Consider the following 12,596-nt stretch of genomic DNA (forward strand, 5'->3'; position numbering starts at 1 on the left):
GGTGGTTTCTCCCATGGGGAAAATGAGAGCATGTGAGTGAGGACCCAGCTTCCCCAGCTGTGCAGGACACTGTGTAGTAATCAAAACAGTATGGTACTGGCATTAAAAAAGACACATCGACCAATGGAACAGAATCAAGAGCCCAGAAATAAAGCCGTGCATATATGGTCAACTAATATTTGGTAAGGGAGCCAAGAGTATACTCTGAGTAAAGTAAAGTAAATTATTTGGGGGCAGTTATTTAAGAATTGCCATTTAATGTGGGCTGGATTAAAAACTGCTTTTCTTCTGTCTCCCTCCTACCTAAATGTTGTTTTAAAAAACACTCCTTAAGAATATTCAGTAATCAGACATGGCACCAATTCACATTCTGCATCTCAGCTGATAATCCAAGTGTGTGAGGTTTTTCAACAATTTTCTCTTCGCGAGTATATTTTAAACTCAAGCGTGTGGTTCGACATCGCTTGACCCTGAAGTTGTGACTCAGTGCCTTAATTGCAAGCTCTAGCTTGTAGACACTATGGAAAGGTTGTTTAATTTAGTTATGGGAGTAGTCACAATTTCTAACTATGAAGCGAAGTGGAAGCAGAGGAGAAACAGGGACAGCCTGCTTATTGTCATATAAATGGGAGCATGGGCAGTGAAAAAGAGGGACTCTGGACCATGGAGGGCAGGGATGCAGGGATGCTGGGCTGGAGGGAGGCTGAGCTGCCTGCTCAGGAGGACGTGTGTCATCACAAGGAGGCAGAGCACCCATGCAGTAAGAACCCATGCAGGATTTTGAGGCCCAGGCTGAAGAAGGAAGCCAGGGATGGTCCAGTTTCACAGTCTGCTAGAAAGGAGATCACCAGAGACCTTAAAACCAGATTGTGGGGCTTCCCTGGTGGCGCAGTGGTTAAGAATCCGCCTGCCAATGCAGGGGACGCGGGTTCGAGCCCTGGTCTGGGAAGATCCCACATGCCACGGAGCAACTGGGCCCGTGAGCCACAATTGCTGAGCCTGCGCGTCTGGAGCCTGTGCTCCGCAACAAGAGAGGCCGCGATGGTGAGAGGCCCGCGCACCGCGATGAAGAGTGGTCCCCACTTGCCACAACTAGAGAAAGCCCTCGCACAGAAATGAAGACGCAACACAGTCATAAATAAATAAATAAATAAATGAACGTGAATTTCTAAAAAAAAAAAAAAAAAAAAGAATCCGCCTGCCAATGCAGGGGATACAGGTTCGAGGCCTGGTCCAGGAAGATCCCACATGCAGTGGTGCAACTAAGCCTGTGCGCCACAACTACTGAGCCTGCGCTCTAGATCCTGCGAGCCACAACTCCTGAAGCCCACGCACCTAGAGCCCATGCTCTGCAACAAGAGAAGCCACTGAAATGAGAAGCCCGCACACTGCAACGAAGAGTAGCCCCTGCTCGCCGCAACTAGAGAAAGCCTGCGCGCAGCAACAAAGACCCAACGCAGCCAAAAATAAATATATAAAATAAATAAATTTTTAAAAATACCTTTAAAAAACCAGATTGTGTAGGCCTTCTTTGGCCAATTTTCCAGATAGACGTCTTCCAGACACATGCTGGAAAAATACTACCTCAAGCTATGATCAAAGCTTATCAAAAGCTGGAAACACTGATTTTATAAGTGGTGTGGATCAGGGGTCCCCAACACCACCCCCAGGTTTGATAATTCTCTAGGAGAACTCACAGGATGCCACATGTAGTCATACTCATGGTTAGGATTTATTGTAGCAAAAGGATAAAACACAAACTCGGCAAAGGGAAAAGGCACATGGGCGGAGTCCGAAGGAAACCAGGCATGAGCTTCCAAGACTTCTCTCCCAGTGGAGTCACAGAGGACATGCTTAATTCTTCCAGCAGTGAATTGTGACAGTACCTGTGAAACGCTGTTTACCAGGGAAGCTCATCAGAGACTCAGCATCCAAGGTTTCTACTGGAGGCTGGTCACATAGGCACCCTCTGCCTAGCACATATTAGAATTCCAGACTTTCAGACAGAAAACAGGTGTTCAGCACAAACCGTATTGTTTACACAAAGTGTTTAGGCCCAGAGAGCCACCCTTGTCAGTCACAGAATGGTGGGAACCCTCCCCACATCCGGGTTCCCAGATGCCAGCCAAGGGCATCCTTGCAAGCACACCCTTCCAAGAATAGCAGTCTCAGGCCTTCTGTGTTAACTCTTCTGCAGTGGTGCTCCAAGATAAGGCAGATGCCCTTCCTGATTTTATTGCTAAGAAAATGAAAGATTAAAGGTGGTGGTGAGCGGGGAAGCATTCCTGCAACATCCAGAATTAGAAGGAAAGAAGATACTTAGACACTGCACCATAGATAAGAGGACTAAAAACCAAGGGGGTGACTTCTGGTTCGGGATGATGGCATGAACACCAACAAGGCAGCTCTTTCCTCTTCAATCCTTTTGAAATAACTAGAAGAAAGAATAGAGGGGAACAGATCTGCAGGGGCATTGACAGTGGTAGAGGGGCCATCAGAAGACAAAGGAGTTTGATAAATTTCTGGAGAATGGGAAGCAGATGGGATGGAATTGATGGATCAACTCAAGGGAACACTGATGGAAGTGGGAGTTGTTTCTTTTGGATGTCTCTGGAGAGATGCTGAGTCACGGGGATGGAGAGCAGGAGGGGGATTGGGGCAGAGAGCCAGGCATTTCTCTGAAGGCTTGTCTGATGGCAGGACAGCCATCCTCCCCACATCAGAGAACTTGACTACAGCAGTTGCATCTGCCACAGCTCTGGAAACCCACAGTAAGAAGGACACTTTGGTTGCCCAGGGAGGGCTTAGTCTCCTGGGGTGAGAGACTGAGATTTGCTGGGGAAGGAGTCGGGTGAGCCCGCCTGCTTGTTGCCAGTCGACACAGCCTACCAGGAAACCTACAGTTAACATGCCCTGCTTTGTACCCAGAGCTTTCAGACTGCCTGGCATCCACCCAATGGTGGAGAAGATGGCTCTAGCTACCCTCCACTGGTCAACCTGGCCTTCCACTTGAGTGTTGGAATCAGCCCATGTTGGGGAGGCTATCCCTCTCTGGGCTGGATTCTGTTTTGATTCCACTTATCGAAGCGGAGATAGAAATTTCAGGAGACCAGGGGACAGAAACCGGTCAGTAATTTTCATAGTATTCTTCCGTTACTTACAGGGCTTTCAACCCTCTGTCTGAAGGTGGGATTCTTTAGGGATCCTGAAGATACTAGAGCTGCTGTCCTATGATTGAGGAGATGTGGACAGAGCAGGCACATGCTTCAGAGTTTCTGCAGGCTTTCCATACTTCCCTTTAAGCAAGATAGAAGGTCTTCTGACCCTTTCATTATTTTCCTGGGGCAGAGGTTGTAGGCCCTTGGTGAAATTTAATTATACCCTTCACCAAATCCAATTACTGCCCACACCCATGAAATCCCATTATAACTTTCTTTTGCTTCATTAGAGGTACACTAGGACAGGTCCCTTCTTAATCTGCAGATTTCCTAAGGAATATCAGTCAGAGGCTTTGCATACATTGTTTATTACTCCAAGAGCATATATGCAAAAATGCAAATGACCTACAGCCTGACTTGCTTAAAAACCAAGCATGTATCTAGTTTCCCATAAGAAAGCTGATTCCTTAGGGATTTCAGGCCCCTAGGGGTATTTTCCCAATGATATTCAGATATTTTGTTTTGTTTTTCTTATTATTTCCAACTTTTGAAAATTTCAAACGGAAATTTCAAGAGAAAATTGAAAGACTAGTGCAATAACACTTGGGCATGTTTTCTACTTCCAAATGTTAACATTTTGCTATATTTAAGTGGTCTCTTTCTTATTCTTTTTATACACATATTTGTGTGTGTGTGTGTGTGTAACCATTTGAAAGTTGCAGACATCAGACACTTCATCCCTAAAAACTTCAACATTCATTTTCTAAAATACGGACATTTTCTTACAAAAGCACAGTACTATCATCACACCTAAGCAAATGAACAGTAATTCCATAATACAGGTTATCTAATTAGGATGATCAGAAACTTAAGGGAAAACCATAACACATGAAAGAAGGAGCAATATGAACAAATAGAATAAGTGGCACTGGGAGAAGCAAAAACCAATTAATATCCCTGGAGATGTGTGATGACCTTGCATCCGTAAGACAAAAACACCCTGCCATGACAAATGAGCACTCAGAGAACCATAGTGCATTAAACCACAGTAACCATAGTGCCAAGAACCATAGTAGATTAAAATTATATGTTTGCTTAATCTTAAAAAATCCAATATAAAGGCCAAAGGATAAATTTGAGAAAACTTCTTAGAATGAAGATCAGCAAAACTAAGTGAAGGTAAGTAAAAGGGAAAGGCTAAGAGAGCTGGATGATCATGTCTAGGAAACTGATGACATTCCTGAAGGAGGGAGCAGAGAACACAGAAAGGCAGACAAATCCAGAGAAATAAAAGAAGACAATTTCCCAGATCTGAAAAAAGTCACAAGTCTTGAAATTGGCAGGACCCACCAGAAAAGGTCAGAGCCTGAAAACAGCCTGGAGAATTTCAGATCACCAAGTAAGGACAAATAGAGGGCCGCCAAACTTTGGACTGAAGAAACATCACATTATTTACTAAGAAAAGAGAGTCAGATTGACCTCAGCCCTATTAGCGGCAGCGCTGAAGGCTGGGGCAGCGCCTCTCAACTCCACTGCACCCATACTTTCCTAGGGATCTTGTTCGCATTCAGATTCTGGGGTGGATCCGCATTTCTGCTTTCTAGCAAGCTCCTCGGTGATGTTGACGCTGCTGGTCTGTGGACCACACTTTGAGTGGCCAGGGTCTGAAATAAAATGGAACAATGCCTTTAGAATTCAGAAGAAAGTTATTTTGAATGTAAAATTTTATAGCTAGCTAAATTATTCATCAAATATGAGCCAGATTTACAGATATTCGAATGCTCAGGAAGTTTACCTTGCCATGCACTTTCTGAACAATATTACTTGTAGATGAACTGGAGAAAAGCATAAAAGGAATTAAGAATTAGAAAGACATCTATGCTTTCTGGAGCTAATCCAAGAGGAGTTTCTTTATAAAGAAATACCTGCGTAGTAGTGGTGTAGCAGGCCTAGAACACAATTAGTCCAAATTAGAACAGGAAGTCAGAAGGATCAAAAGAATGACTTCGAGAAGGAAATGATTTCGGGTCAACAAATAGAATGATTAAGAAGCAGGGAGATCTTAGTGATGATGGAAAAGGCATATGGTTCTTCTTGAAACAAGGGGAGAAATAGTCCATTAAGACTCCAGGAAAAATAAAACTGCTCAATAAAAAGCATGTTCCAAATAGGAAGCAGACTAAAACATAACACAAGAATCTGTTTGACCTTGACATTTGGAAGCTTCTTCTTCTAGGAGAACAAAAACTACTTAAGAATGGGTATTTCTGGAGTGAGGTCCTGGAGGTAAGGGATTGGATAGGAGACATTTACTTTTTATTTAAGACCATAATATGGCTTGAAGTTTTTAAAAATTTCAAAAAAATTTAAAAAATATCAAATTTATTTAAAACCATTAAAAGAAATAGTCCCTCCCTTAAATATAAAAAGTGAGGGAGGGAAGAGGAGGAAGAAAGAGTAACAAAGAAAGGGAGGGAGACCTCTTCAAGAGAATAAAGGCCACACACACACGCACACCCACACCTTACTCTTCAGCCCTAATGTTCTCCCAACCCCCATCACTGGGGTGAATTCCAGATTCTTCTCCCAGATGAGCTGGACCTCAGGTATTACAATAGGGTTTTGAGACAAGTATGGTGTTGGGTGAGGACTGGACCTCAGGCTGCAGAACCTGGACTTCCTCTGCTCCTGGAAAGAACCGCACAGTAAACCAGAAAGGACATTCTCCCTGGGGCCCCAGCCTTCTGGCTGTTGGTGAACCCTAGTGATCAGCAGGTGGAGATGTTGAGTTGCCAGAAAAAACACAGTGCAGATACTCCTAAGATCAGAGGTTGGGTCACCCCAACTGCAGGGCCTCGAGATGTGACAGGGTGAGAGAGCGGCATGGACATATATACACTACCAAATGTAAAATCGATAGCTAGTGGGAAGCAGCCGCATAGCGCAGGGAGATCAGCTCGGGGCTTTGTGACCACCTAGAGTGGTGGGATAGGGAGGGTGGGAGGGAGACTCAAGAGGGAGGGGATATGGGGATATATGTATATGTATAGCTGATTCACTTTGTAATAAAGCAGAAACTAACACACCATTGTAAAGCAATTATACTCCAATAAAGACGTTAAAAAAAAAAAAAGGGCCTGAGATCTGGCTGCAAGAGCAGGGGTACGAGGAGCAGCTGGTACGGGGGTGACCAGGCTGCAGATGGCAGCTCGGCTTTCCTGAAAGGTGAAACTGCCTTCCTCTTCTGAGGGCCTCTTGGAGAGAGAGAACAAGGGCATGGGCTGAGGGTCTGACCTAGCAGAATCAGAGGCACATAGTTCCAACTGACCTTCCCAGAGACCTACAGATGGGGAGTTATACCCAGAATCACCCCTGATGATGGCAGAAACAGAGAGGTGTGTGAAATGGGACCAGAGGTAGGCAGAGGCCGGCCTAGTGAAGGCTGCGAAGGCCATCGGTGGGGCAGCAAGAGCAGGCTTGGGACCGAGTCTCAGCCTAGAGGAAGGAGGTGCTGCCCAGGCCAGGGGGCTGGCATCGGAAATAGCGGGAGGGGGATAGCTCGAAGATGTGCTTAGGGGATAGAATCGATACGAAGCATGTACAAAATGTGCTCGTTCATTTTGGGGAACTTGGAGGGACTTTGAGATGATGCACTCTTAGAAAAGCTGACCAAGGTAGTCTGAACAGACGTTTTAGTTTTCTCTTTCCAAATCCATTGACCCATAACAGACAGAGCTGGCACTAATTCTTTCAAGACCAGATGTTGCAGCATCTAACTATTGAAAGTTCTCCTCAAGAGCTCCATGTGTGAGGTTTGGGAGAAAGAGAGCCTTCTGAACCTTTATCTGTACTTCTGTGCTCATCAAAGTGACTTCTTCATTTTCTGCACGGAAATCAATCTCTCTCCCTCCATCTTTCTCGCTTTCCTTCCTCCCTCCCTCCCTCTCTCTCTCTGTCTCCTTGTCTTCCTTCCTTCCTTCTTTCTTCCTTCTTTCCTTCCTTTCTTCTTTTCTTTCTTTCCCTCTTTCTTTCTTTCTTTCTTTCCTTCCTTCTTTCTTTCTTTTCTTTCCTTCCTTCCTTCTTTCTTTCTTTCCTTCTTTCTTCCTTCCTTCCTCCCTCCCTCCCTTTCTTTCTTTCTTTCCTTCTTTCTTTCTCTTTTCTTTCTTTCCCTCTTCCTTCCCTCCTCCCTCCCTTCCTCTCTCCCTCCCTCCCTCCCTGCCTTCCTCTCTTTCTCTTTTTCTTTCCTTCTAGCCAGGGAATCTTTACAGATTGTCGTCTAAGAAATCTTACCTTGATGGGATATCCAGCATCTAAAAGAGGAAAATAACGTCCTTAGTGGAGGACCATGTCCAGTTGGCCTTTTCTGCAGCCTCACTCCCTGGGTGACCCCTGAGCTGCCCTAAGGTACCTTGAGTTGCCAGATGTAGCTGTAATAAAAACACAGAACACGCAGTTACATTTGTGTCTGCCCATCCTCCTGGGACCCTCAGGGCCAGGGCCAGCTTCGTGGGGCAAAATCTGTGCAGTCGTACAGGACCTTGTGCTCAGAAGGGCCTGTGCTTGGTTTGCTGCTCTGCTCTCATCATCTTGAAATTCTTAATAACTTTTTTTTAATAATAATCTTTTATTTATTTATTTATTTATCTTTATATTTATTTTTGGCTGTGTTGGGTCTTCGTTTCTGTGTGAGGGCTTTCTCTGGTTGCGGCAAACGGGGGCCACTCTTCATCGTGGTGTGCGGGCCTCTTCACTATCGCGGCCTCTCTTGTTGCGGAGCACAGGCTCCAGACGTGCAGGCTCAGTAGTTGTGGCTCACGGGCCCAGTTGCTCCGCGGCATGTGGGATCTTCCCAGACCAGGGCTCGAACCCGTGTCCCCTGCATTAGCAGGCAGATTCTCAACCACTGCGCCAGCAGGGAAGCCCCTTAATAAATTTTGAACAAGGGACTCTGCATTTTTGTTTTGCCCTGGGTCCCAAATTCCATAGCCGGTCTTGCCTAGGGCATGATTTGGGACCCCATCGCCACAAGTACTGCCACTTTGAGTGAATCCATCGCCCTACATGGTATAGACCTGAGTGCAGCCTCACTGCCTGCCTTGTCCTGTTGTAGAGCGGATGACATCTGCTGGCTTTTCCTTAGAGACCGTGTTTGCTATCCTAATTGACTCTTAAGCGTTTCTGCCTTGGTAGCAGATACTATTTGTTAGACTTTTAAATCCAAGTTTCACTGTAGCTGGCATAAATCAGTGAAATACTCAGCATGTAGAAATGCTAGTTGCTTCCTAGATGCCTTGAAAAGCCATTCGACCTAAAAAATAATTTTTATTGATGCTCCAGAATCAGTGTCCCCTGATGCATAGGATATTCGTTACACATGCATGTTTGTGATGTCATTATTCTGCATCCTTGCTCAGGCTCATGGCTTCCAAATGCTGGCTGTAGATTAGCTTGATTCCTTCTGCAGATGGGATCTTTTACAAAAGGCAAGAACGTAGCTGTTCTGGCTGCTTAGTCCCCTCGAGTTCTCTTAAGAAAGGAACTCCTGAGCAGGTGCAGCAGGACTCAATCCCTGGGAATTTATCAAGTAAATAGAAGAAAATAAAGAGTATTCACATGTTGAACAAGAGAACTGTGTGAAGAGCCACAAAAACACCACCACCACAGAAACAATCGCCCGGAAAGAAATAACCTCACAGCTTTTCTTAAGAAAATCTGGTGTAAGTTTTCAAAACACCAGACCTAGATAAGGGTGTAATTACTTGTATTGAAAGGAAATATATTTTATTTTATAAAATGTGTTTATTTTACTACTGGGTTCATTTTTAAATAATGAAATCTCTATTACAACTAAAACATTCAATGTATACAAGTTTTACTGAATTTCCTAGTTTTGATCATCATTATTGCACGTGAGATATCACTTTTGGGGTAATCTGGGTGATGACTAGATAAAACCTCTCTGTTCTATTTTAATTTTGCAACTTTTTGTGTATATAATTATTTTAAAATAGAAAGTTAAAATTATATATATATAAATATAGTATATTATATATTTTATATAATGTTATATAATTTATTTATATTTTAAAATTTATTATTTATTATATAATTTATATATATTATATGTTATAATGTATTCAGGAACACATACATGAGGTCAAAAAAAGCACATCTTCATTGCACGCTCAGTTGAGAGGGTGACTGATCTATCTTTGCTTCCCCCTGGTCATTTATCAAATAAACTACTGAATTTAGAGACTGTCCTGCCCAAACCCCATGGTAGCTGATAGCTTCAACCACTTAATTCTTCACCAAGGGGCATCAATAGCAGAAAATAAACTCATTTAAAAAAATCAGGTTTTCTTGTCTCATGACCTAGAAAAAGAGGAATGATTCCAAAAACAAGGAGCAAAAAGTAAAGAGAAAGGAGCAAAGATCTAAACTGAAGAATCTGCTTTTGTGATATTAGCTAGGCCCCAGTGTGTCTGTCTTTTAAGTTTAGCACCTAAACTGAGTTATTATGTTCTTCTAATTTTAAATCTAGTTAAAACGAGTTGATTTTCCCAACGTTAAGTTGCTTAAATCAGAAAGGTGGACGTAGAGACAAAAGTTAAAGGAAATTATTAAGGAATTGAAAAGATCAGATGAGATACTAAACATAGGAAGGAGATTTATTTATTTATTCACTTATTTAAGAAAGATTCCTCAACTCCTATCTCTGTGTTGCACATTGTTTGAGGGCACAAAGATGAACAAATTCCGACCTCCTGGCACTTACCTTCCAGGCAACAGAAGGCCAAGAAACCAATAGCAAGTTGTAATGCTCTCTGTCCTCAGGTAGCAATAAATTCCATGTGGAAAAATAAAGCAAGTAAAGGTATGAGGGGAGGGGTGAGAATCGGACCAATTTTTAATGCTGGGAATGTTTTTGCTCTTGTAACAAGAGGGTGATGGAGTTAGAGCCATCATAACTTTAACAGATGAACAAAAACAAAGGATGTGTTAATCCTAGTGATGTCGGTGAAACTGACCTTGTTTTCTATATCATTTTAAGTTTAATTCTAGTCAAAGTTAATTTCCCCCATTTTCCCGTTGCCAGCAGTGTTCGATTTTTACACTTACTATGTATAGCAGAAGCCACAAAAAAGTTTAGGTCCTTTGACCCATAATACGGTGATCCTCAAGCTCATTGGACCTAATGCCCTCTTTTTCATAGTAAATATTTTGTGACACCCCCTTTATTATCCTGAAATGAAGTCATGGGTAATATAACTTACCTAGGCACATGATTTCAAGAATTCAAGACAATACTTCAAAGAAACAAAAGGAATGTGTAATAAGCATAACAACATAGTAAGACTTAACAATGCCTCTATACATGGAGTTGCTGTAGCATCTCCAATGTAGACCGAAGTCCAGGCTATGGACCAATCATAACTGGGAGCATCGCACCAGCTTACATGTCACTGACCTAAAGCCAGTCCCATGGCTGCCTCGAATTCAAGGGGGCAGGGGAGTTTAATCTTCCACAGACCCAGGTCGGGGAGAACCTGAAAGCTTTAGTGTAAGAGTCAGGCTCTGGGCTATCAATTGGCTTCATGAGTTTGAGCGCATGGCATTCAACAGGACACTGGATGTGGCACAGTCCTCTGTTGGGTTAGAGCGTCCCATGCATTGCCTGGCTCTGCCCACCAATGCCAATAAAGTCACCCAGGCAAATGTGCCTTGACAAGTTTCCAGCATCCCTCTCATAGCCAGGGTGGCCCTCTTTAAGAACCATTGCATCAGTCAAGCTCATTGGATTTATTCTCAGGTCATAATCAAAAAGAGGACAGTGCTATTTGTCTGAATATATTGATACCAAGGATATTAATGACAGTATAAAATTGGAAACAACGTAAATATCTAATTGAATGGAAATGTTTAATTAGGTATGATTTCTCCAAAGAATATTATACAGCCATTAAACAGATAAATAGAATCCAAAACAGATTGTGAACCGAAAATATCATTTATGATATCCTATTGATTGAAAGCATTATAACATTTTATGTAATCTATATAAAAACATGAATGTATGTGAAATGAAGAAGGAAATATTCTAAAATTGGTACTCATGTGAGAATGAATAAGCAACTTATGGCTGTGTAAAAACCCCACCCCCAAAGTTAGTGCCTTATGACGACACGCAGTTGTTAGTTCATCGTTTGTAGGTTGGCAGTTTGGGCTGAGCTCTCATGATGCGATTCCTGTGCTGGCCTCGCCGGGGCTCACTCCTGCCTGGCAGTCAGCTGGAGGCTCGGCGGGGCAGGCTGGCCCAAGGTGGCCTCGCTGACATGCCTAGCAGTAACTGCTCACTGTCACCTGGGCCTCTCTCTACAGCAGCCTAGCCCTGGACATCTTCTTTTAACAAACCTGGACAAGCCTGCAGTGTTTTAGGCCCACATTATAACTTTAAATCTGTGAGGAAAGCGATTGATGGAGATTGTTTTACCGTACATTTCAGTATGGTTCCCCAAAGGCCTAATCAACCATAGAATATCAGAGGCAAAAAAGAAAACAGACCAGCCACCCATCTGGTCCAGGGAAGGCAAGTAGGTTTTATCTGAAGTGTCACCTAAAATGGTTGGTCTTGGGACCACATTAAAGGCTGATGCCTCAAAAGGAAAAGAGAGCAGTGAGTAGTTAGCTAGTTAAGCTGGCCATGGAGAATGGAGGGAGAGTGGTGAGTAAGGGCCACTGCTATGGGGAAGTGGAGGCCTCAGGAAGGATGAGTCTTGTCTTTGGGTCCTTCCAAAGAGTTTGCTAGAAGTAGCTGGACCTTACCTTGCTGCAGCAGTTAAAGACACTCTGGCATTTATTGCATTTTTTACAAATGGCTGACAAGTGATAAACTCTATGTGCAGGTTGTGGTTCAGGAACTGCTGGCTCAGTACACCAAGCAGTATGAAGAAAGACCCATCTCCAGCCTGCCCCGAAACTGGACGGAATCAGGGGGTGACAAGCTGAGAACCAGGTACGTGACCATTCAGGCTGCCAACATCGTTGACCCAGTGTCTTATTCTTGAGCCTGAGTATACAGGGCCTTGTCATGGCATGACTCACTCTTGTTTAAATTTTAAATATTGATATAAAAGAGAGAATCATCAAGAACCTACTGTATAGCATAGGGAACTCTACTCAGTACTCTGTAATAACCTATATGGGAAAAGAATCTGAAAAAGAATAGATATATGTATATGTATAGCTAAACCACTTTGCTGTACACCTGAAACTAACACAACGTTGTAAATCAACTATACTCCAATATAATATTTAAAAAATATTGATATGTGGAAAAAATAAATGAATATGTATCTTCAATACTCATGCACCCACAAACCAACTTAAGAACCAGAACATTGCTAATTCTGTTCTTCCTACACCTGTTCCTTCTTT

General features: G+C 43.1%; 1 protein-coding gene across 1 annotated transcript in view; it reads left to right on the forward strand.

Annotated features, from left to right (window-relative positions):
• Positions 1-12,596, forward strand: part of ACOXL (acyl-CoA oxidase like) — a 360,904-nt gene that overhangs the window by 222,073 nt on the left and 126,235 nt on the right. Inside the window, 1 exon segment of the mRNA XM_057558364.1 lies at positions 12,065-12,174. Coding sequence (XP_057414347.1) covers positions 12,065-12,174 — 110 coding nt within the window.

Source organism: Balaenoptera acutorostrata, chromosome 12 (genome assembly GCF_949987535.1).
Source record: "Balaenoptera acutorostrata chromosome 12, mBalAcu1.1, whole genome shotgun sequence".
Taxonomy (NCBI): Eukaryota; Metazoa; Chordata; class Mammalia; order Artiodactyla; family Balaenopteridae; genus Balaenoptera; species Balaenoptera acutorostrata.